At 42.8% G+C, this 26,517-nt stretch overlaps 1 protein-coding gene across 2 annotated transcripts in view; it reads right to left on the bottom strand.

The window, feature by feature from the left end:
* Positions 1–232: 232 nt before the first annotated feature.
* Positions 233–26,517, bottom strand: part of tfap4 (transcription factor AP-4 (activating enhancer binding protein 4)) — a 35,814-nt gene continuing 9,529 nt past the window's right edge. For both annotated transcript variants that reach the window (XM_048609737.1, XM_020531832.2), the window contains exons 2-8: positions 16,102–16,199; positions 6,934–7,099; positions 6,424–6,522; positions 4,958–5,128; positions 3,828–3,971; positions 3,435–3,602; positions 233–985 (exon numbers count right to left, since the gene is read on the bottom strand). In XM_048609737.1, coding sequence (XP_048465694.1) covers positions 809–985; positions 3,435–3,602; positions 3,828–3,971; positions 4,958–5,128; positions 6,424–6,522; positions 6,934–7,099; positions 16,102–16,199 — 1,023 coding nt within the window. In that variant the 3' untranslated portion in view covers positions 233–808. The remainder of the gene's footprint in view (positions 986–3,434; positions 3,603–3,827; positions 3,972–4,957; positions 5,129–6,423; positions 6,523–6,933; positions 7,100–16,101; positions 16,200–26,517) is intronic.

Here is a 26,517-nt window from a genome sequence, read left to right on the forward strand (position 1 = left end):
ATGGTGTCACAGAGCAATAATTCAGGAACAGGAATCCTAGTGCTAACAGAAGTAAAAACTGGGACAGGTGTAAAACCAATTCACTACTTTTCTATTTTACGTCATTGTAAAAATGTCAAGCCTTCCCTATTTAGTCCAAATTTGTTGATGGTCTTCTGATCTATATTAATCTGATGTATTTCTGTATACATGTTTAACATCTACTCATAGAAAAACACATGCACACAGAAAATAGTTAAAAAAAAACAAAGTACAAACTTTATTTCTCTCTGCAAGGCAGGTGCCCCCCCCTGCTTTCTTAACAAAATATAAGTTTTTCCAATGAACACAAACTTTGTCTCAATGTAAAACTGGATTATGAATACAGGGAGAAATGGAAGGAACTAACAAACTAACTACATGAAAGGACATTGCTTAAAAATAATCTACATCAGTACAAGTGGGGGTGGGGGCAGTGATTGTAGAAGTGGGGCCCACAGTTCACACTTGGCAGAAGTTATCCCCACTGGACTGAACAAATTGGTAAGTGCTTGAAACGCCCACCCCTCCCCAAACGTAAAAAAATAAAAGAATGCTAAAATGTCCCTCAGCAACACTTCAGCTATGAATTCCAAGGTAGTCATGAGCGCAAGAAAGGATTTTACAATCCCTTCTGGTATGGTCCAGATTTTTGATAGCCTCTCATTCCAGACTGAGATTGTTTACAGTATTGGGAAGGTCAAAAAGAGACCAAAATTTTTTCTTCCTTTTGCGAGAAAAACATTGGGAACGATGTTTGGATCAATCCCGGCCTGGTGCAGCTGTAGTGTCACGGGAGAACCCTCTCCATGGGCCCCTGCTCATCGCGCGGCCCCAGTGCTTCTGTTGCTTCTCTCTCCCCTCTCTCCGATTCAGTGCCTGACCATACACGGGTTGGCTGGACAATGACTACTCGCCGCTGTTCCTCTTCCTGTTTCTCTTGTGTTCCTTCAATGTGCTGGATTGCCTGTGGTTTAAATAAAAGAAATCCAGTGGCTGACAACACATGGGGATAAGGGAGTGATACAGGGTACAGAAAGAAATTCTTATAAAGCCCCACTGTTTGATTTATTGGGTAAGTTACCCACAGCCTTACTGACCAGAGGTTCAAACTGCGACTTGGTAAGTCAACCAGATCTCCTGAGGTGCCCACAGTTGGTGTCAGTGACTCTAGACAACAATTAGACAGGACTCCCACTTGTAATAAACAAAAAATTGCTAGAAATACTCAGCTGTGCAGGTGGAAAACAAAACTGTTAACATTTTAATTTGATGACCTTTCAAAACTTGGAAAATATAAAGATATAACAGTTTTTAAGCTAATGTAAAAGGGCAGTGTGGGAAGGGGTGAAGTGTGGGGGAAAAAAAAAAGAAGCGCCTGTGATAGGGTGGAAGACAAGAGAGATTAAATGACAAAAGGTTCTTGATGCAAGACAAAAGGGAGAAGCAGGGGAAAAAAAAAGTCTTGAAGAGTTGTGAATGGCAGAATGATGAACAGCCGCTATTATGTGAAAAAAAAAAATGAAAAATGAAAACCAGGAAAGAATAGGGAATCAAAACATAGACCTATAACAATCTGAAATTGTTGAACTCAATGTTGAGTCCAGAAGGTTGTAGATTATTTAATTGAAAGATGAAGTACTGTTCCTCAAGCTCAACTCAAGACTCATTGGAACATGAGGAGGCTGAGGACAATGAGGCCAGTGTGCGATCTTTGGCAGACCACCAGAAACTTGAGGTCACATTCATAACTGAGCACAAGTGTTCTGCCAAGCAGTCACCCACTCCTTACTGTCCCCTTAGTTTATAGTTGACTGCATCAAAAGTGATGAATACAGTACACTAAACTGAAAGTAGTAAATGATAAAACATTGGCTGTAGTCCTTAATGAGAGTTTGAAGATCAAGTACCACTGTGCCAATTGCCAAATTTCACAAAGGTGGGCCATGAACCCATGGTGTCCAATGCAGAGATCTCAGAAAGCATGCAGTTGATCTGCACATGGGTGAAGATTTAGGGCGCAAGGCCAGTGACAATGGAGAAGAACCACTGGGTGAGAGAAACATTGTAGACATCCTAAACTGATCTAGTCCCCTTTGCCAGCATTTGGCCCAAATCCCTCTTTACCCTTCCTATTCATATACCAGATACTTTTTATAGAGAATAACTTGGAATGACAAGCTACCAATCTTTATGCTGCATATGACTGAATTTTTCTGTACTTTCAGATTCAGACAAGTGTCTTGCAAGATTCTAAGCTTGCATTGGACAGTTCTGCAGATATTTGAGTTGGTATAATGCTTGGATAGCAATGATGAATCATTGGGATAAACCATGTCAGGGTAATGTTTCTCCTTCAGCAGTTTCTGGATTACCTTACTGATATTATCAAACTAATTTTGGTGTCAATGAGAAGTGCAGCTAAACCTCTCCAGAAAAATGGGTACCCAATACTCCTGATGGTCACTCATTCATCCTCAATGTAGCGTGGGTGTCCATTTTTGCTGCATCTAGGCAACTTCAAGTTTCTCCGAGTGAGATTCCTCACGACTGCCTGTTTGAGCCATGAGACAAAGAGACACTTGAACTTCATGGTCTAGATATCTCCGGGGCTAAATAGTGAAGATTTTGGAAAGATTTTAGATAATAAAGGATATATTGGTCTCAAAGTGGGGTACACTGCATTTTTATATAATTCTGGTAAATCTACTATGGGTTAAATGATCAGGATGGGTTGCAGAAACTGGCCTTGTAATCCCTTAAATTTCAAAAGGTTGAGAAGTGATTCAGTTTAGGTGTTTTAAAAAGGAATTTGTTAAAGGTAGTTATGAAGAAACTTTTTACACTGTTGGGCTGAGTAAAGAACAAAGGAAATAATCTTAAAATTAGAGCCACGTATTCAGGAGTAAAATCCAGAAGGGCATTCACACACGAGGGGCTTGAAATCTAGAACACTTGTTCTTTCAAAATGTTGTGAATTTTGAAAGTCATTGGAAATTTCAAGACTGACATCAGCAGAATTTTGGCTGATAAAGATACCTAGGGATATGAATCAGAGATGGATAAATGGGATTAAATACAGACACTTTCCAGAATTTCCCAAAATACAGGCTTGCATGTGCATTGTGTGTTGGGTGTGTGTGTGCGTGTTGGGTGAGGGTCCGTATGTGTTGTGCATCCATGTGACTGTACATATTTTGAGGTGGGTGTATTTTGGGCATGTGTGTTTGGGGTGGGTTTGTGCATTGGACGTGGGTGTGCATATGTGCATGCTGGGATGTAGGTGAGGATGTGTGTTGGGATGTGGGTGTTTGTTTGTGTTGGGCTGTTGGGGTGTGTTATAAGGGTGTGGGTATATTGGGGTTATGTGTTTGTCTGTGATGATGTCTGCGTGTGTTGCGTCTATGTGGCCATACCTGCACAATGGTATCTAGGTTCTGTCTCGATGTAGTGGAAGGGCTGTTAATGACTGAGGATGGTCCCATTGTCACCACGGTAACTTGATGCGAAGCTGGTGGGGGTGGAGTCTGCACTATGACAGTTGGATGGTGGGTTGATGCTGGGAAGACGTGCGCTGGCAGGAGCTGAGAGTTAGAAAACAAAGAACAATCATTAAATATATTATGTCAGTTAAGTGTTGCTCACTAACCTTCTAGAGGACCATAGTTGACAATGGCTAAAGACTCACATTTATGGATAATTAATAAAGATTCTTGTTCTGATTTTAAAAGGAGGCATGACCCCTATGTAATAATTAATCAATTTTACTGAGAATGCATAGCTCGAGCACTAATGAGGCAAGTGCTGACCTGGGTCATAAGATGGGATTCGGGTTCCTGTTGCTCCTCCTGTTGAAGGATCTTAGTTTGTTCCTGATGCTGTTGCTGCAGCTGTACTTGTTGTGCAATGGCCTTTAGTTTCTCAGGGTACATGTGGGCATCCAGGGAACGAACCTGCCAACAAATGCACCTCATCAATCTCCGAGGGACAGGGAAGAGCTTTGCAGAGATCAAATTACAACAGGCTCTGTGAGGAGCTTGGTCTCTGATACACATACACGGTACCCTCACTACTCCCTTATACCATTCCACTGGTTACAGCTGTACCATTGTGCTTTGTTCACAGGGACCACATCCAATCAGCATGTGTGCGCCATTTAAGAGTACAGTAGTACAGTGACTAAGGTCAGAGGAGGAGTGATCCAGAGGCCTGGAGTATTGATCAGGTGACATGAATTAAAATTCAATCACAACAACTGGGGAATTTATATTCAGTTAATTAAATAAATCTAGAATAAAAAGCTTGTGGGGCTGTTGTGGTGCAGTGGTAGTGTCCTTACCTCTGGGCCCAGAGGCCCAGGTTCAAATCCCACCTGCTCCAGAGGTATGTAATAACATTTCTGAACAGATTGATGAGAAAAATAAAAGTTAAATAATAAAAAAAAAAGCTCGTATTAGATGGTGGTCATGAACAGCCAATTGTTGTGAAATCCCATCTGGTTCACTCATGCTCTTTCGTGGAGGAAATTTACCATCCTTATCTGGTGTACAAGCATCTCCAGACCCACAGCAATGCTGTTGATTCTTAACCACCCTTCAAAATGGCCCAGTATGTCAATCAGTTGTATTCAAGAAGACAGTTCACCATCACCTTCTTAAGGGTAATAAATACTGGCCTCGCCATCAATGCCCAACTTCATGAACGAATGGAATAAAAGGATAGTATGAGGCATTGCAACCAACTTGACGTCCCTGGCCAATATCCAAGTGATCATGCAAGGGGATCATGTTGCATTCTCTCTAAGTCAGGGTGCTAAAGCAACTGTAATCAGTGGACTCAGCACAAAGACCAAATCTGAGACTTGCTGGCCTGTGTGCCTTACAACTGCACCTAGCGCTGCTTGCATCTGTGCAAAAGCTTCAAAGCAAGTTCTACCAACCTGTTCCTCCAACATCATCCTGACTGAACGCTCCTTGTCCAACTGCTGCCGAAGTTCAATCATTTCCCTTTTCAGGTCCTCCAGCTTCTCATCCTCCCAAACATCTGGGGAGCCAATCCCTTCATCTTTATCCTCTGCTCGTCTCCGCTTGGGGGAGGAACCACTATACTCCTGGAAGACAAAGCCCTGTTAAACTTAGAGCCAGCTAATCCAGATGAAACTCCGACTCAGAGGTGAGGGTATTACCAGCGAACCAAATCACCTTCAAAGTCAAAACAGTTGTGGGTTCACAGACTCAAATCTTAAGCATAAATCCAGGCTGACACTCCAGGGCAGGTGTTCTCCCATTTGTCTTAGCCAATATTTATCTTCCAAGCAGAGATCTTGTCATGTACCTCATTGCTATTAGTGGAAGATTGCTGTATTTAAATTGACTATTGTCTCTTCAGACACAGTATTTACACACAATTACTGTTAAACACCTTGTAACCATCAATCACATGTATCTGTCAAAAATCTAGGAGCAGGGAGGCGGGGGTCATCAGGAAGGTAATGTCATTGGATTAGTAATCCAGGAACCCAGGCTGATGTTCTGGAGACATGGGTCAGAATCCCACTATGATAAATGGTGAAATAGAACGCAATAAAAAATGTTGTAATTAAAAAGCTGTCTAATGAAAACCATTGGTGATTAATCATTACAAAGAAAGCCCATCAGGTTCACTAATGTCCCTTAGGGAAGGAAATCTGCCAACCTTACCTGGTCTGGCCCACATGTGACTTCAGATCCATAGCAACGTGGTTGATTCTTAAATGCCCTCTCAACAATAAATGCTGGCCTAGCAGTGATGCCTTCATACAATGAATAAAAAACCTTCAGTCAAGTCCAATATCAAGAAATGCTTCATGACAACCAAGGAATATGGAGCAATAGTGGAACACACTTGAGAGTTGAATGACCTCCTCCTATTTGTGTGTAAAGCACTGACTTCAAGGAGCACTCACCATCCAAACAGAGATACACAATGAGTATTCATTATAGCTACGGTCAACTGTCCTCTTTGCGTTTGCTAAAGTCACATTTTTCACTGACTCTCTGGAGTCTTTGATGCAGCAGCCAGTTAAACAGTCCTATGTAGTAAGGCCAGATTTGTGACTTGCAAATTTCAATGAGTTGCCCTTCATCCTATTGTCAAGGTTGTTGCTCCTTTGCCCAGCACATGTTGTCTGCAAGGCGACATGTGCCCACCATGAAGAGCCTTTGGTAGGTGCACGATGCAGTTCACCACCAGCATGAACCACAAGAACCTAATCAAATTTGGCGGTGGCACAATCAACCAAGACACACAAACACATTGATTCAGCACGGGCTGTGTCTAGCGGCATCGCTGGTATGCCAGGAAAACACGGCCAATAGCCAGCACCATGTCATTCCCTCCCCCATCATTTCCAGACAGAGTGCCTACCTGAATGAAACGCTTCAGCTGAGAGTTCTGTTGAAGTAGCCGCGTTTTCTCTTGCTCAAGTGAAAAGATATATTCTGCTGTTTGCTGCAAAATGGCTGCCTGTGGGGAAGAGAAATCACATGGGCATGAACTGGATGCCTCCAAGCAGCTTCCAACTTCATGACAGAACTGAAATATCACCAACCATTGGGAGTAAACTGCCTCATTGGATTTTCTCCAATGATACATTATTTTAAATAGTTGACAGGACCCCGTCAATTTTTAGCAATGAAAGCCTTTTTTCCATCATTCAGTTGGACTGATTGGCTTTTTCACCATTGAAACCCATGCTGTATTATCCATTGACCGATACATGGGAGAATATATTTAAATTAAGCCCCTACCCTCGCCCTCTCCAATTCCAAGCGACGTTACCCATTGTCTGATTCAGAGTGGCTTATCTATGTATCTCAACCCTCTCCAAACTGACCCCTCCTACAAACAGGAGGTGAGGACCAGTCTGTGCCTGACCTTGCTGAGTTTCTCCCCATCCGTGTGCGGTATCAGTGTCTTCAGGGACTGGAACCCAGCGTTGATGCTTTGCATTCTGCGGCGTTCGTTGCTGTTGGCGATCTCTCTTCGTATCCTCCGTTCCTGGTCTCTCTGTGACTCCTGGGTCAGTGGGATATTAGCCAGGCTGGAAAAAAAATACCAAGACATTTATAACATTATTCTCCCACTCACTTTACATTAATTCCTCTCGCAGTTGCTCACTTAAGTGACGATTAACAAACACTGAAATTGCTGGAAGGGTCACAAGACTCAAAGTTAATTGTTTTCTCTCTGCTGCCAGACCTGCTGAGTTTCTTCAATAATTTCTGGTTTTGTTTGTTTCAGATCCCCAGTATTTATGCTTCTTTGTTTAATATTAGATTGAAAGAAGTATAAGTAAAAATGCTGCTCCACACGGAATGAGTACTTGGGGCCTGGAGAACAGAGGAGGTAAAAGAGCAAGTGATTCACCTTGTGAAATTGCGTGGGAAGGGATTGACGTGTTTGGACCGATTGGAGGAGTAGACCAAGTTGTTAAGGAGGGAATGGTCCCCCTGACATGCTGACAGAGAGGGAAAGAGGAGATCAGTTTGTTGGTGATGGAATTAGTGGAGGGTGATCATTCGAATACAAAAGGTGGATAGTGAGGACAAAGGGGAACCCTTATGTCCTGTGTAGTGGTGGGGGTTCAGGGCAGAAGTGCAGGGAATGGATTAAACATTGGTCAGGGCCCTTTCAATCCTCAGCTGAGGGAGAAGGAAGACATGTTGGAAGTGCCATTGTGGAAAGCAGCAGCATCAGAACAGATGCATTGGAGACAAACTATGAGAATGGAATGGAGCCTTTACAGGAAGCAGGGAGTTGAGGAAGCAGAGTCAGAAAACAAAAGGTACCATGGCCATCATTTTGGGATTTTTTAAAAAATATATTAAAATTGATAATGAAAACTGTCTCTATTAAGTGATTAGGTTGGAATTATTATTTCCTGCTAGGGATGGTGGAGCACACAAGGGTGTTACAACTTAGAGTGAGACACATTGTACACTTTTGCCCAAGAAATGTAAAACATGAATTTACAATGGCAACTGTCAACAGGAAATACATGCAGATGCAATATCTCCATCATCTTAAATTGATATTTCCTTTTAAAATAAAAAAGGAATGTTACTAAACCAAAAAGCTTAATTCTGCAATATTCAAAATTTCAGCCATAAATTGACATGTGCTCTTCAACCACACAATTTTCTCACTCAACAACAATTAAACATCTCTCACTCTAATCTGTTCCTTAGCCTCTGCCATACATAGATACAAATCTGGCTGAGTGAAATGTAACAAAGAGCAGAGATGAATGATTATGGTACAGGGTGGAGAAAGTGGAATTCCCTAGGGTTCAGTACGAGGACCCACTGCTTTTCTTGGTCAGTATTAATGACCAAGGCTCAAATGTGTGGCATTCCCCCTTTCTCACTGAGGAACCAGAGAAGGTCTACATGCATAAATTTTTTAAAGACGTCCGAAAAAGTTAAGAAAGCAGTTACCAAGACACTGTGAGCTTTATAAATACAGCCATAGAGGCAGAGAACAAAAGTAAGGAAGTTATGAGAAGTGTTTAGAAAACATTGAACATAGAACATAGAACAGGACAGCACAGTACAGGCCCTTTGGCCCACGATGTTGTGCCGACCTATTATCCTACTAAGATCAATCTACCCTGCATACCCTACATTTTACTATCCTCCATGTGCCTATCCAAGAGTCGCTTAAAAGTCTCTAAAGTATCTGACTCCACTACCACTGCCGGCAGCACATTCCACACGCCCAACACTCTGCTCTGACATCTCCCCTATACCTTCCTCCAATCACCTTAAAATTGGCTGAGTCTCACCTGGAGGTTTGCATCTAGTTGTGGGCACCACTTTGGGATGGATTGGCAAAGATACAGAGAACATTTACTAGAACTGGACAGGGATCAAAGACATTCTCATTCATTCCTTGGATTTGATCTGGGCTGGCAAGGGCAGCCCATTATAAATGGTCTTTGACCACGCGGAAGTGAGTCACCTTCTTGAGCTTCTGCGTACCATGAGATGTCGGTACGTTCATAGTTTTGACATTTCTGCAGCAATTTGGTGCAACTGACTGGCATGCTTGACCATTTTGGAGAGCAGTTAGGAGGCAGCCACATTGCTGTGGGTCTGGAATCACAAGTCAGCCAGACCATATAAGGGTGGCCAATTTCTTCCCCTGAACAAAGGAGTGGAGGTAGACCATCAACGCTGTCAATCAGCTACATCACAGCTGAACATCTACCTCAATGCCACTTTCCTGCACTAACCCCATATCACTGATGTCATTAGTCTCCAGAAACTGCCCTGACTGTGCTCAATGATTGATCTTCCACAGCTTTAGGAGAGGGAATTCCAAAAAGTCACTACTCGTTAAGTAATTCAGCTTAAACGGAGTCATAAATGGGTTACCCCTTATTCTGAGAGTTTGTCTCCTGGTCATAGATTCACTATACTTAGGAAATCTTTGATATAGAATTCTTACAGGATGGTTGTACAAGTTTCAATGAGATCTCATTATTTCAAACTCTACAGAATAACTCAATCTCTTCTTATAAAATAACCCCTCCATCCCAGGGATTGATCTGGTGTACCTCTGCTGCACTCTCTCCAGTACAAGTGTATCCTTTCTTACATAAGGAGTCCAAAACTGTACACAAGACTCCAAGTGAAGTCTCACCAAGACTCTACACAACTGCAGCAAGACATCTTTACTTCTGTACTCAAATTCCCTTGTAATGAAGGCCAACAAATCATTTACTTCCTAACCGCTTGTTGTGCTTGCATGCTAACTTTTAGCTACTCCTGAACAAGATACCCAGATCCCTTTGGCACCAAGTACTTTCCAACCGCTTCCCATTTAAGAAATGTTTGTCCTTGTTTTTTTTTAGAACCAAAGTAGATAACTTCATAATTATTTGCACTATATTCCATCTTTTGTGTCTATAGCCAATTCACTTAGCCCTCTTTTGTCCCCTTGAAATGACCCTGCTTCCTCCTCAAAATCTATAATCCCACCAAGTTTTGTGTCATATTAGTAAATTTGGAAAATTAAAATTGTTCCAAGTCTTCAACTAATTTGATTCACTCATATCAAGAAATGACGAAGACACTGGAATCTACAAAAGCAATGAGTTATAACAACATTCTAGCAATAGTACTGAAGAATTGTGCTCCAGAACTAACCATGTCCTATCCAAGTACAGCTATAACATTGGCAACGTAGAAAATTACCTAGGTATGTCCTGTTCACAAAAAGCAGAACAAATCAAACACAGCTAATTACCACCCTATTAGTTTCCATTTGATCATCAAAAAAGAGATGGATGGAAGGAGTTGTTGACAGTTCTTTCAATGGCACTTGCAAAGGAATAACCTGCTCACTGACACTCAGTTTGACCTCTGCCAGGGACAACTGGTTTCTGACCTCATTGTAATCTTGGTCTAAACATGGAGAAATGAGCTCAACTCTAGGAGGTGAGAGTGACTGCTCTTGACATCAAGCAGTATTCGGTCAATTAGGCATCAAGGAGTTCTAGCAAAACTGAAATCATTGTTGCTGCATCAATGGGAATCAGGAGGAAACTCTCCATTGGTTGGGATCAAACTGGCACAAAGGAAGATGGTTGTAGTTGTTAGAAATCAATCACCTCAGCCTCAGAATGTCACAGTGAGAATTCTTCAGGGTAGTCCACTTCATGAATGTCCTTCGTTCATCAGAAATGGGGATGTTCACTGATGATTGCACAATGTTCAGCACCATACATAACTCCCTAGATACTAAAGCAGTTGTGTCCTTATAGAGTCATACAGCACGGAAACAGACCCTTTGGTCCAACCAGTCCATGCCAAACATAATCGCAAGCTAAACTAGTCCCATATGCCTGCTCCTGGCCTATATCCCTCCAAACCTTTCCTATTCATGTAATTATTCAAATGTCTTTTAAAAGTTGTAATTGTACCCACATCCACCACTTCCTCAGGAAGTTCATTCCACACATGAATCACCCTCTGTGCAAAAAGTTTGCCCCCGTGTCTTTTCTAAATTTCTCTCCTCTCACCTTAAAAATGTGCCCCCTAGTCTTGAAATCCCCCATCTGAGGGAAAAGACAGCTACCATTAACTCTTATCTATGCTTGTCATTATTTTATAAATTTCTATCAGGTTGTTATAGCAAATCCTGAACAATATCCTGGTTTGGAATTACAAGAGGCAATTAACACTGACACCATGCAAGTGCCAGGCAATGGCTAACTCCAACAACAGAATCTAACAACGATATTCAAGATTTTGCCATCAGTGAATCCCCATTATAGACATCCCAGGAAATGCCACTGATCAGAAACTGAACTGGACTAGCCCTACAAATACAGTACCTCCAAGAACAGGTCAGAGACTAGAAATTCTGCAGTAAGTAACTCATCTCTTGTCTCCTCAATGCCTGTCTACCATGTGTGATGGAATACTCTTCACTTACATGCATAGATACATTTTTAAAACACTCAAGAAGCTCAACAGCATCCAGGACAAAGCAGTCTGCTTGACTAGCACTCCAACCACCGCATTCAACATCCACTCCCTCCACCACCAATACACAGTAGCAGCTATGTGCACAATCTAAAAGATGCACTGCAGAAATTCACAAAGACTCCTTTAACACCCACCAAACCCACATCCTCTCCCACCTAGAAGGACAAGGGCAGCTGGTGCACAGGAACACCATTATTTGCAAATTCTCCTCCAAGCCACTCACCACCCTAGAGAACTATATCACTGTTCCTTTATTGTTGCTGCATCAAAATCATGGAACTCCAATACGAACAGCATTGTTGGTGTCCCCACACCCAAGGACTGCTGCAGCTTAAGAAGGAGTTTGCCACCACTTTCTCCAGGACAATTTGGGATTGACAGTAAGTCTGGCTCACGGGTATCACCCACATTATTTGTGCAGATTGTGAAATGTTGTCCCTTGCACCAATTCTTGGAATACCTCACTAGTAACAGCTTGCTACACTGAAAATTATCCATTCATCCTTCCTCTCTGCTTTCTGTCTGTTAACCAATTTGCAATCCTTACTAGTATATTAGCCCCAATTCCATGCACTCTGTTCTGAAGGAGATTTGAGAATCTCAGATTTTTACAAAATAAAAATCTGGTAATTTTGTTTAAATTCCCCAGTTCCTCTGATGGAGCATTACTAGAATACTGAACAAAAACAGAAGTTGCTGTTCCTGATTTACAGCGTCTGCAATTCTTTCGTTTTTTTACTAGAATACTGAAATTCAATGTAAATTTTTAATGACCAATCTGCTAAGATTACTGTTGGGGGCCAGTTAGCTCCATTAGCTGTGATTCAAAACACCACCGGTAGCATGGTTTAATTCCCATTCTTGCTGAGGTCAATTTGGAATAGGCCTCCTAACTCTGTCACAGAGCAGAAGGTAATGGCAAACCAAAATTGACAGAACTGCCAAGAAAACTGCTGAAGATTAAAAATTAGCTTCAACGAGCTAAGAAACTGCCTTTGGGCAGAGCAAATGTCATTCACTCATTAACACAAACCACTATACTACATCCCCTTGAGTTACAAGGGTAGATTGGAGAACTTGGAGCTGTTCTCCCTGGGAGGAGAGGTCTGAGAGGAAATTTAACAGAAATGTTCAAAATCATGAATGATCTAAACAAAGCAGATCAGGAGAAATTGTTCCCGTCAGTGAAAGGATTGAGAACCAGAGGATACTTTCTTAAGGTAATTGAAAAAAAACAAACAGCATGAGGAATTTTTTTTATGAAGCCACTGGTTAGAATCTGGAATGCATTTCCTAAGTGAGGCTGAGGCACCTTAAACTGTGTGTTTCAAAAAGGAATGGGATAATTATCTGATGAAATAAAAAAAAGAGCATGCCCAATGGAGAAAATGCAGACGCGTGATACTGAGTAACTCTCACAGAGAGCAGATACAGATATATTGAAAAGAATACCTTCCTTCTGTACTGTGACTGTTCTAAACTCCAGGAAACAATACAAGGGTACCAAACACTAAGAGGATGCTTCAAAATACCACAACGGTGCTACTGTCACATGCAGAATGAAAACATTATGGAAAAAAATCATGTACGAGTAATGTCTACAAGTCTCATGCTTAAAGGTCCAGTGAACACTTTCACACAGTAAAACCCTCTCTCAGATCCTACACAGACCAGCTGGCAAGAGTATTCGCAGACATCTTTAACCTCTCCTTCCTCTTGTGTGAGATTTGCACCTGCTTCAAGAAGACTACTATCACCCTAGTGCCAAAGAAAAAATCAGTCAATGTTCTTTAATGGCTACCACCCGGTGGCTCTGACATCCATTATTATGAAGAGCTTCGAGAGGTTAGTAAAGGCACGCGTCAACTCCAGCCTCCCAGACTGCATTGAACCATGGCAATATGCTTACCATTGCAGTAGGTCCATGGCAGACACCATTTCCTTGGCCCTACACTCATCCCTGGAACATGTGGATAACAAGGACACCTACGTCAGGCTCGTATTTGACTTCAGCTCTGCCTTCAACACCATAATTTCAACCAAACTCGTCTCTAAACTCCGAGACCTAGGTCTCTGCTGCCCCTCTCTGCAACTGGATCCTCGACTTCCTGGCCCGCAGACCGCAATCACTAACGATAGGTGATAACAACTCTTCCACGATAATCCTCAACACTGGAGCTTCACAAAGCTGTGTACTCAGCCCTTTATACACTCAAGACTGTATGGCCAAATTCAGCTCTAACTCCATTTATAAATTTGCTGATGACACCACTGTAGTGGGTCAGATCACAAACAGCGACAAGGCAAATTAGAAAAAAGAGATGGACAGCTTAGTGGCATGGTGTAACAATAACAATCTTTCCCTCAATGTCAGCAAATAAAGGAGCCTGTCATTGACTTCAGAAAGTGGAGTGGAGGACACATCCCTGTCTGTATCAATGGTGCCGAGGTGGGGATGGTTGAAAGCTTCAAGTTCCTAGGAGTCAATATCACCAACAATCTATCCTGATCCATCCATGTGGACACTATGGTCAATAAAGCACACCAACGCTTCTACTTCCTCAGAAGGCTAAGGAAATTCGGCACGTCCACAATGACCTTTACCAATTTTTAATTAATGCACAATAAATCGTATTCTATCTGGATGTGTCACAGCTTGGTATACAACTGCTCTGTCCAAGACTGCAAGAGATTACAGAGTGTTGTGAACGCAGCCCAATCCATCACGAAAACCATCCGCTCCTTGCCTCGGGAAAGCAGCCAACATAATCAAAAACCCCTCCCACTCCTGTTATACTCTCTCTCATCCTCTTTCCTCAGGCAGAAGATACAAAAGTTTGAAGACATGTACCAACAGATTCAAGTACAGCTTCTTCCTTGCTGTTATCAGACTTATGAATGGATCTCTCATATATTAGAATTGATTTTTCTCTGCACCTTCTGTGCAGCTGTAACAGTACATTCTGAATTCTGTTCTATTACCCTGATGTACTTATGTAAGGTACAATTTGTCTGGATAGCATGCAAAAGAATATTTTTCACTGTATCTTGGTACATGTGACAATAATAAATCAACAGTTGTCTCATTAAACATTCCCAGCGTAGATACAACATGATTTAGGTACAAAGTAATGTTCCTTGTATACTGTCCCATCAATCACTCCCGAGACAGGTTAAATACTGACTAAAGCTAAATCTCCACCTTCACAAACCAAATACTCCCAGGGTAAATGTAGCATAGGTTGTATTATGCTGTGAACTTGGTGACTCTGGTAGATTTAAAAACAGGATTAATGCATATATGAGGGAGAAGGACTGTGTGTAAATATAAAATCTGACATTGACCAGATGAGCCAATTAGCCTGTTTTTCTGTTGCCGATTCTGTACAATCAGGTGTCAATGGTTGCAATGACAAGGTGTAACTATCGGTCCTCAGATGAGATGACATTAGTAATCCAATAGGCATACTGACACTCCCATACAATTTTTTCAACAACAAACAAAAAAGTTTGGAATTCCAGACACTTGTAGAAATTACATCACAGAAACTGACCATTCAGCCCAACAGGGCTCCCTGCTCCACATTCAGCAGGTTTGGCAGAACCCGAGGCAACAGAAACAAGAGTTAATGTTTCAGGTTGATGACTGAATTCTAACGAAAATCGTCGACCTGACACTTTTGGTCTCCAAAATGCTGTCAGATCTGCTAAGTGTTTCCAGCATCCACAGTATTTCGTTTTCAATCTTAGTATATTCAAAATAATTTAAACATCAAACTTCGTACAATTGCAATCCTTTAGAATATTGATGAGCAGAGGGGATAGATTGGGTTAAATATAATTAAGAGTGGAATCTTTCAGCAGGCAAAAGAAAACTACAATTCCCACAATTCCGAGCGGCCAAAATGGACTACAGCTCCCAGGTTGCCGCACGCCCGCTACCTCGAGCTGGGCTGCAGAGGAACAGGCAGGCCCAAAGCGCTGCTCGGCCCCAACCCCGGGGACGGAAGAGCCGATCAATGCTTCATGTTGCACCTGAACAGTCGAGTAGAAGGGGATATCTTTCCAACACCCTCTACGGAGGTATTTTAATTCGACCACCCACCCGCAAACTCCACCCGGAAAGTGACCACTTTGGACGCACGTGGGCCCCTGGGTGAGGAGTTTTATTTGGACAACCATTGAGGGAAGGGGAGTGGGAAGGAATGATCGGAAATTTGGTTTTCCCCTGTCCCTCCTTTAGCCAGCTCAGGGAACGTGGCTGCAGCTCTTCCCACGTGGGTGTGTTTAGAACCTCCGAATGTATCCATTCCGCTTTGGAATGTTGCCTGGAGCCGCCGCGTTCCAAACCCCGAATCCACGTGGAACCCGTCCTGGCCGCTGCAGCCCCGTCACTCAGCAAACAGCAGCAACAACACCGCATGCCCACCTCCCTCCTGGGGCTGTGCAAGCTCCTCCATGCAGACAGCAGATGGAGCCTCGCTTGTTAGTAGCAAAAGAAAAATGAGATATATATAAAATGTATAAATGGGGAGAGAAAAGTACACACCTACAGAGACCTCCTATCACTTCTTTCTCACTCTTCCTGAAATCCTGGAATGAAGGTACCTTTTGAGTCGGCACCACGAAATATTCCATGTCTTGCACCTGGAGAAAATAATTATGCACAAATAATAATAATCGCCTTAAATAAAAGGCTGGCTGAGTTCTGGTTCTCTGTGTGTGTTTCCAGCTGATCGCTCTATCAGATGGTTGTAAATGGCGGGAAACAGCTGGTGCCTTCGCAGCACCGCCGCCTCCTTCCGCCGGGACCGGGATTGCATGTAAACAAAGGACTATGCCCCGGTCCTGGCCGAGCCCCCGGACAGGGTGCAACCAGAGTCCGGTTTGCTTCTGCAGATTAGGAAGAAGGACGCTACCGGGGCCAACTGAGAGGGGAGGAAATGGGCAGTGGTCCGTTAAAGGTGGGTGGGGGGGATATGTTTCTGCATACGCCACTACGTGTGTGGGGTGAAGCGGCTCATCAGCTGACGGGCTGGCAACGCCGAGAGGAAAAGCAACAGCTTCTGTGACATTGGAGCAGCTGAGAACACAGAGAGACGCAAATCCAACCCCCACCCGCCCACTTACTCCAACTCTGCTTTAAAGAGACACCACATATCATCTTGCACATTTCAAGGCAGCATTCAGGTCCTATTTTACCGTTGCGTTTTACCAAGTGTACTTAAGAGAAACCTTCGATCTTGACCAGTGAGGAACGGACTCCCGGAGAATTCAAGGAAATGCAACACAAGCCCGAGAATTCCAATGTTAAAATATTATCGGCTTCCCCATCCTTGGAGCACCACAGAAAACAACATTCTTTTTTTCTCCTCTGAAAGGAATAGAAATTTGCTGAATTCACACTGTCTATTAACATGGGGTAGGCGTGATGCTGCCCACCTACCACAAAGAAAGAATTGCTCAGAAAAAGTAGGATAAAGTGCCTGCCAAGCAGGTAGCCACAAAGTTCCATGCCATTGTTTCTTTTCATTTAGACAATTCGAAGTGGGATTCAGTCATTTTATTTTTTTGTAGCTTTTCAAATCCTAGGGTATATCCTCTCATTATTAGGGCAGTGGGCAGATTGACTAGATCTCGTCCCTCTTGCTGACAACACGCCCACCCCCACATCACCAACTACTCGTGTGGAAATTACTTGATAAACATCACTGATTTAAATTACAGATAGCAACTTTGGGACAGGACTACAAATCTATCGTTGCTACAGTCATTTGCATTAATATAGCGCCGTTAAAGGCCCAAGGCAGTTTATGGGACGTTATGGAATAACATTTCATAATGAGGCACATAACATTATATTAGGCCAGATTACCTAAAAATTGTGTTGAAGAGGTAGACTTTAAGGAGTGATTAAATGTGGGAAGAAATAGTAGAGAGGCAAAGGTTTATGGAGGGAATTCCAGAGTTTGAAACCTATCGACAACCTTTTTAAATTTTTCATGGGACACTGCATGTTCCTGGCTAAACCAGCATAGGTTCCCCACCCCTAACTGTGCTGGAGAAGCTGCTTTCTCAAACTCTTGCATCCTTGGGACAGGTATACTCACAGTGCTGTTAAGGAGGAAGCTCCAGGATTTTGAAGGAGCAATAGTATTCTTCCAAGTCTGGATGGTGTGTGGCTTCAAGGGAAATTTACAATTAGTGGTATTCTTATATATCTGCTGCTTGACCTTTCTGTTGATAGAGATCATAGATTTGGAAGGCAGACTCTCCAAGGGTGGAGACCGGAGTGATGACAATCTGGAATTTCAAAAAGGCCAGGATCTGTGCTATGTAGGGAGGTAGTTAGAGAACTTGAGATGGGATACACTTTATGGAATGGTTGAAAAAGACAAGAAATTTAATATTGATGTGTTATTTGGTGAGTGGGACTTAACTCTGCCATGTATGCCAAAACTTTGAATGATCTCAGGTTTATGGAAGATAGAACATGGACAGCTGGTAAAAAGTGCATTGGGATAGTCATCAGGCAAAGTTATTCAAGTGGAAACAGGCAGTTGTAATGACGGTATAGGTGCATAGTAAGAAGCTATTTTCAGAGTGATGTAAAACATTCAGTTTGTGAACAGTCTAGTTCCACCTGAAAAAAGGGAAAGAGCTGGAGTTGGTAGCTAGAAAAAGCAGCTTGTGTTGGAAAACAAAGACACTCACCACCACCATGCCAATATTTAACTGGACAAAATAACTGCTTACCTGATCCTGGATGTCCGAACAGCAGTCGGATGATTTAGAAGCAGAGGAGGGGCTACCAGGTAGAGCTTAATGTTATCAATGAACATATGGAAGTTGACACCATGCTTTTGGATGATATCACCAAGGAATAAATGAGAAAAAGAAAGGGTTGTGATGTTGATGAGGGGCATATCTGTGGAATATTAGGATGATGAAATGTAACAGTTCTAGGGAAAGAGACAAGGTTATCAAAGGTCAAGAAAGTGTGGCTTAATGAATTGGTAGCTGCTGAGATATCGTGATTATTTAAAGGCTTAAGGTTGGATAGTTGGGAATTTGAGCTGAGGAGATTGTGGAGGCATCGGTCGTGATCTTTCAGGAATCACTGGAGTCAGTGAGGGTCCCAGAGGACTGGAAAATGACTAATGTAACTCCTTGTTTAAGAATGGAGGGAAGCAGAAGACAGGAAACTATAGGTCAGTTAGCTTGACCCTCAGTTTGGCTTATGTGCCTAACAGAAGGGAATTCCTGGAGGCCTGGCATTCCGACCAGAACTCCATCAACAAACACGTTGAACTGGACCCAATATACAAACCATTGAAAAACAGAACCAGAAGTGATGCTAACCACCCCAGCCAACTGAAGCATATGAATAACAACTGGGATAGAACACCAACGCTTCACCGGAGGCGCTCTGACAATGTTGCCTAGCAGGGTGACGAAACGTCTGCAACCAAACACACCAGCTTGGCGAGCAAGTCTACAACCTCATCCACAACCCGAGCTACAAATCTTCCCAAAGTCTTTTTCTTTAGCCATTTCTCAATTCTACACCTTCTGACTCTATATCATTTCTTGTCATCAATGTAATTTCATTTCTTACTAACAAGACAAACCTGTCCATCTGCCTATCCTTTCAATATGGTGCATGTCCTTGGATATTTTGTTCCTAGTCCCAATCCCCTAACAACATCATACCTGCCAAACTCAATCTGCGCTTCAAGATCATTGCGCTTGTTTTGTATACTGCACGCATTTAAATACAACACTCTCAATCCTGCATTGATCACCCACCTTCTCATAGTTGTCCCCTTATCTGCTGTGCCTGAAGTTAGATTCCTGACCCTTTCCATACTCTCTACACTATTACTTGTTCTGGAAACTTTCATAACTTTTCCTGAGCCCTTCCCCTCTTTAACTAGTAATAAATTCCTTGTGACTTTGATTCGTGCATTTGTTCATCTACCTTATTCTGAATGCTTTGTGCATTAAGATACAAAACCTTTAAGTTTGATCTATTATTGAGTTTCCAACACTTTTATGGTTCCTTGGTACAATGTGACATTTACACATTCTGCCTTCCTTTTATCTTCTGGTAACAATCAACCCCATCACTAACTAGCAATCCTAACTTCTTCTTTAGCTTTGATTTTATGATTTTCCATGCAACTGAACCCACCCCAGCACTAGTTAGTTTAAAGCCACATCTACAGACCTGGTTATGCAATTCAATAGGTCTCTGGTTCCAGCATGATTCAGGTGGAATCCATCCAATTGGAACAGGTCCCTCTTTCCTCAGTGCTAGTGCCCATGTCCCATGAATTTGAACTTGTTTCTCCCATGCCAATTTTTGAGCGACACTTTTACCTCTTTAATCTTATTGATCCTGTGCCAATTAGTTCATGGCTCAGGTGGTAACCTGGAGATTGTTACCTTTTTGTTCTGCTTTTGAATTTAGCCCCTAGCTGCTGATATTCCCTCAACAGAACCTCTTTCCTCTTTCTACCTATATCGTTGGTATTTACGTGGACCATGACAACTGGATCTTTCCCCTCCCACTCCAATTTCCTCTGCAGCCCAGATTAGAGATACTGAACCTAGGCACCAGAGTACTGTATGCATTTCAGTACTCAATTTTGCAAAAACTGAGAGGTTTTATATATCTAGAAAGACAAAATAGGCCGAGGCTGTTTTCTCTGGAAAAGAGAAATTTGAGTGGTGTCTTTCAAATTTTGAACAGATTGCTGATCCTGATGTTTCAAATGTCAAAAGGATTTGTTACGATATATGGAGAGAAAGCATTTTCTTCAGTGGGGAAGCCAGAACAATGGGCCAAAATCTTAAAATGAGCTAGGATCAAGATAGCAAAGCTGTTTTAATTTGTGTGGGAGACCAAACCTAATGGTCTTATATATATGAGATTGTCACTAATAAATCCAATAAGGAAGTAAATTGGAAGATATGTAACCAGAGTTGGTAAGAGTATAGAACATGCTATCATAAACAGTTGAGCCAAAGCATAGATTAATTTAAGGGGAGGCTGGATAAGCATGAGAAAGAGAAAGGGATATAGGGATTGATAGGACTAGATGAAAAAGGACAAGAAGAAGGATTTGTAGAACATAATCTCATCTAGAGCCAAGTGGCCATTTTTTGTGCATTAAATTCTATGCAACTCCCATTCAGCAGATTTGGCATGTTCACTTTGGAGTTGCAGTCAGCAGCAATGGGAACTGCCGCCTCAAGGAATCAATGAAAACACCTCGCATTGTTTGAATAGTGTGTTTGTGAAATTCTCCCCATTTCAGGTGTAACTGTGGCTGGTTCCTCTGGAGCGTAACCCAGCCTGGACTTCCATTGTTGAGATTTCCTCTGAAGATATAGCAGGAGACTATGAAAACCCTCATAAAATTCCTAAGCTCAGGTCTTTGATTTTCATATTAGAATCAAGGCTATTCACCCATGAAACTGATACAAATCCTTTCACTTATTTAGATTTCTAAATATGCAACCTTTAAGTTGTCAGCTGTGCCATGAAGAAGTGTAGTTCCCAGGCAGCAGAAGACTTGTAAAAACTAGAACTTTACAGTATTTAACTACCATATCATTAATACTTATTCATAGGAATCCAAGAAGAAACTGCCATGTTAAGCTGCTGTGAGCACTTTCATACTGTTGCATAATTCTGATGGCAGTCTGCATAAAATTGTTTTCCCCTGAGTTTGCAATGTTCAGAGCAGTAATCTGATCTAGCTATTTGAAATGTGAAACAATTAATAGAAAGAAACTATTTCCTTTGGTGGGTAAAGCCAGAACAATGGGTAAAATCTTAAAATGAGAGTTTGACCACGTCCAGAAGCAAAATCAAGAACAACATTTTCAAATAAGACCATAAAATATAAAAGCAGTATTAGACATTTGGTCCATTGAGTTTGCTCCTCCGTTTAATCATGGCTGACATGTTTCTCAACCTGCCTTCTCCCTGTAAAGATCCCCTTATTAACCAAGAACCTATCAATCTCTGTCTTAAAAGCACTCAATGACTTGGTCTCCACAGCCATCTATGGCAATGAGTTCCACAGATTCACTACCCTCTGACTGAGGAAAATTCCTCCTAATCTTAGTTCTAAAGGGCCATCCCTTCACTCTGAGGCTGTGCCCTTTGGTCCTAGTCTCTGCTAATAGTGGAAACACTTCCTCCATGTCCACTCTATTCAGGCCTCTCAGTATTCTGTAAGGATAATAGAAATCTGTAATTCTCTCCCCTGAAAGCCTGTAGTTGCCAGGGTTAAATGAAAATTTCAAGATCTGGATTTATAGTTCTTTGTTGGTGAGGTTCTTTAGCAAAGGTGGGTAAATATGATCTGAAGTGCAGACTAGCCACAAACTAATTGAATGGCAAAACAAGTTGAAAGGACCGAATGGCTGCCTCCAGTGCTTATGATGCTTTTCTTCTGTTACCTGCCTTTATACTTTGCTCCTAATTACTTATTGTCTCTTAATACTGTACACTTTTCTTATGGTCAATAAAATGCCTGGGCTTGTAGATTGGGTCTGTACTCATTGGAATACAGAAGAATGAGAGGTCACCTTATTGAAACATACAAGATTCTTGGAGAACCTGATAGGGTAGATGGGAAAAGGTTGTTTCCCCCTGTAGGACAGTCTAGAACCATAGGGCATAATGTCAGAATAAGGGAGCACACATTTAGCACAGAGATGAAGAGGAATTTCTTCTCTCAGAGAGTAGTGAATCTGTGGAATTCTTTACTGCAGAGGGCTCCTGAGGCTGGGTCATTGGGTATATCCAAGGCTGAGATAAACAGATTTTTAATCAGTAAAGGAATCAAGGGTTATTTAGATTTAGATTTATTCATTTGTCACATGTACTAAGTATAGGAAAACGTAAGTACAGCGAAAAGCGCACAAAGTCGCCATTCACTGGCGCCCACTTGGTTACAAAAACCAGAATTAAAAGATTTTAATAGAGCCAAAAAGTAAACAGGAAAAAGAAAGTCCAGATCTTAGAGTCCCAAGACCCATCTCCACAATGGTGCACGCGCCGCTTCCATCACTAGGACACCTAGGAGGCCGCCACCGCTGCTGCTGCCAGGTGAAAGGCCCGCTCTCACGGCCTCACTCTCACCACCTTACCGGCCCACTGTCATCGCCGACTGCTGCCCCCTCACCGGCCCCGCTCTCATTTCCTCCTGCCCCCTCACCGGTCCCGCTCTCGCTGCCGCTGCCTCACCAGCCTGTCCCCACTGCCAAACCGGCCCACTCTTGATCCACCGTCACTGCAGGACCCAGCCCATGTGTTTAGCTGTCGCCACACGATTCCTGGTCACAACTCAACTCCTTCCCGACTCCTTAGGTAGGTAGTGAAAAAAGGGAGAATGGTGTGGAGGATAGAATTACTGCAGAGAGGAGAGAGAAGAAGAAGAGAAAAGGAAAGGAAAAGAAAAATGAAGTTGCGAGCTGAGTGGAGCTCCAAATGGAGCGACTTACCCAGCTGCAGTGGGGAAAAGGCAGGAAAATGGAGTTGAGGATTATCAGATCAGCCACAATCTCATTGAGTAGTGGCACAAACTCGATGGCCTGAACAGCCTAATTCTGCTCCTATGTCTTAATATGTGAGACCAAAACACAAGACATTCAGAAACATTGGTTAACATGTCAAGCAAGATGTCACAAAGAAGGTTTCTGATTCATACCATGTTTGGAAATATATCTCAGGCCTGCTTCATGTCAATAGCCCATTTAATACCTACCAGGCACAAACCTGAATCTCCAGTGTGTTGGTATTAAACAGAGTGAATTGGTATCTAAGGCATTGTCACCACCATCAGCAAAATGTGACATATATACCCATTAAAGCTGGGCACAGTCACAGTCAGTAAGAGCAGTTTACATAGCACCAATGAAACCCTCAAAATCTTGAACCTGGGTGATGTATCTGGGATGATCTTTGAGCCCATCTGGTCGATTAATGTAACTTAGGGAAGGAAATTTGCTGTCCTTATCTGTTCTGGCCTCCATGTTGTCCATGACTACAGCAATGGGGTTGACTCTGAATTGGCTCAGCAAACCACTCAGCTCAAGGGCATTAGAGGTGGACAACAAATGTTGGCCTGGCCAGCAATGCCCACTCAAACTCTCCATTCCCAGCAATATCCTGGTGAATCTTTTCTGAACCGTGTCCAGTTTAATAATATCCTTCCTATAATAGGGCAACCTATTTTCAGAAGAGGCCTCACCAACATCCCGCACAACCACAACATGATGTCCCGACTCCTATGCTCAGAGGTCTGAACAATGAATGCAAGCGCACCAAACACCTTCTTAACCGCCCTGGCTACCTGTGACACAAATTTCAAAGAATATTTTCTCTGTCTCTCTCCCTCTGAGAGAGATAGATGGAAGTAAACTAAAGAAACCTTTTAAAGATGTAGAGTTTCACTGGGATCTTTACTGGAAATAGCTGAAACTGGAAACGGAAACCGCATGAATCGTGAGTGTTTTGTTATTAGTTGCACAAGTTCTCAAATGGCTAAAGGGGGAAGACAAACTGAAGGGCGACTACAAGCTGCTTTTGTCTCTTGGTTCACGACAATATCCCACAGTGTAAGCAATGTGCCTATCTGCCTCTCCCTCCTCCTTTAAAAGTATTCCTTAAAACCTACCTCTTTGCCCATCATCTACTCTCATATCTGTCCATGTGGCCGTGTCGAATTTTGTGTGAAGTACTCTTGAAAATAAATGGAAGTTGCTATTATGTTGATGACTCAGCAAAGTGCAAGAGGTTGGACAGTTATGTCAAAAACTAAGTCTGGAAGTGACTGGGTTTGAGCATTATCAGCACCTAAGCCAGTGTCCACTGCACTAGATGGCAATCTCCTCCATGAACCAACTGTTCCATTAGTGAATAAGGAATTCTTCAAAATTAGTTCTTACTTTCTTCATTTGCACTTGTCTAATTCCAATTTTAATCACATTTTTTGAGAGAATAATCTCTCAAGATTCCCGTTTCCAAATCTTCACGGCTCTTAAATCTTAAATTTCATCCCTCCATTAATCAGTCTTCCAATTAAAATAATTTGAAGCTTCATCAGCCTCTCTTCACTGTTCAATGATCTAATCACTGAGATTATCATTGTTACCTCTTTCTCTTAGTTCTTTCCATTTTCTTCTGTTGCATGGCCAACGTAAATGCAGGTTCAGCTTGAGGTACTCCCAATCTGGTGGCCCTGAATTTATCAGGGTACGTTTTTCAGTTGTTTGCTGCCTTTATAGACACGTCCCACCAGAGCCAGGAGGATTAGAAAATTGCTTTGCTGGAGAGAAAGAAGCTCTAGTTATCTTATTTACTGCTCCCTCAGTAGTCTCAATCTCAATAGGAGTGGGGAACAGGAAATCACAGAATCTTACAAAGTGGAAGGCGGCTAGTTGGCCCATTGTGCGCAGGGCCAAGGTTCCATCCTTTTGCTGAGTCCATCAGGAGGGATGTGAGCTTGAGAGGGTGACTATTCCAGGCAGTGGAGGCCTGTAGGTCAAAGCTTCCCTGTACACCATGACATTGCCATTTTCTGCTTGGATCTGCTATCAGTACGCAGACTCAGGAGCATCTGTGACCAGTTCGCCCTGGCCTCAGGAGCCAAGGTAAAGCGAGGCAAGAGCGAGGTCATGTCTTTGGGAACTGGGCTAACCAATCCTTTAACCCTTTCACCATCAGGACAGATTACTGGAAGGTGCTGGGAATGGTTCAGTGGGGCTGGAGCGTTCGTGAAAACTTGGGAGGAGCATATAGCCAGGCTAAGGCAGAAACTGGGCTTTTGGGAGCACCGCTCCCTCTCCATTGTGGGTAAAAACCTGGTCGTCAGGTGTGAGGCACTCTCTCTGTTGTTGTACGTGGCGCAGATCTGGCCCAATCTCAGAACCTGTGCCACTGCAGCCACCCGAGCCATCTTCCATTTCATCTGGAGGTCTAACATGGACTGCATCTGCAGGGACACCATGTATAAAACTCTAGATAAGGTCAGGGGGGGGTAAGAACATACCCAACGCCACCCAAATCCTGATGGCCACCTTTGTGTATGGCTGCATCAAGCTGAGTGTAGACTCTCGATACGCAAACACTAAGTGTCACTACATACTGAGGTTCTACCTGTCCCCGGTGTTGAAAAGTATGGGACTGGCCTCATTGCAATGGAACACTCCAAGTAGTTAGACTGTACCATATCACCTGTCCTTCACAGAGAAATTTGCAAAGAAAATCACTTTTGACCATAAATCCATCAGGAAGTGGTCAGCACGTAGCATCCTCAAGACCCAGCGGGAAAAGGAGAGGGTGGATCCTGTCAGGTTGTTCCCTGAGCAGACTGGTAAAGTCATTTGGCTGAATGCTTCATCACCAGAACTCTCTACCAAGCACCAAGGCATCACTTGGCTGATGGTGAGAAGGGCATTAGCTGTGAGATTCTTCATGTATGCCCGGACTCTCTGCGCCACTGCATGCTGCTCTCGAAGCGGCTGCTAGAGGGATAGAGACTGTCACACATCTCCTTCTGGAATTTGCCTTTGCAAAGGAAGTCTGAAGAAAAATGCAGTGTTTTTTGTCGAGGTTTGTCTTGAGCAGCTCTGTGATTCAGGACTCTGTGCTGTACTGTCTGTTCCCCAGGACGCACACCGAGACAAACATCAACTGTGCCTGGAGGAACGTCAACTCGGTGAAAGATGCTCTTTGGTCTGCCCAAAACTTGTTGGTCTTCCAGAGCAAGGAGTTGACCTCGACCAAGTGTTGCAGACTAGCACATTCCAAGGTCCAGGACCATGTGCTGAGGGACACACTAAAGCTCAGAGCAGCTGCCGCCAAGGCACGGTGGGGAAAGACCAACTTCTAAGGTCTTTCTGCCAAAGTTAAATGGGGGTCTGTTCAGTTATTGAACCCTCC

Source organism: Rhincodon typus, chromosome 21 (assembly GCF_021869965.1).
Source record: "Rhincodon typus isolate 14 chromosome 21, sRhiTyp1.1, whole genome shotgun sequence".
NCBI lineage: Eukaryota > Metazoa > Chordata > Chondrichthyes > Orectolobiformes > Rhincodontidae > Rhincodon > Rhincodon typus.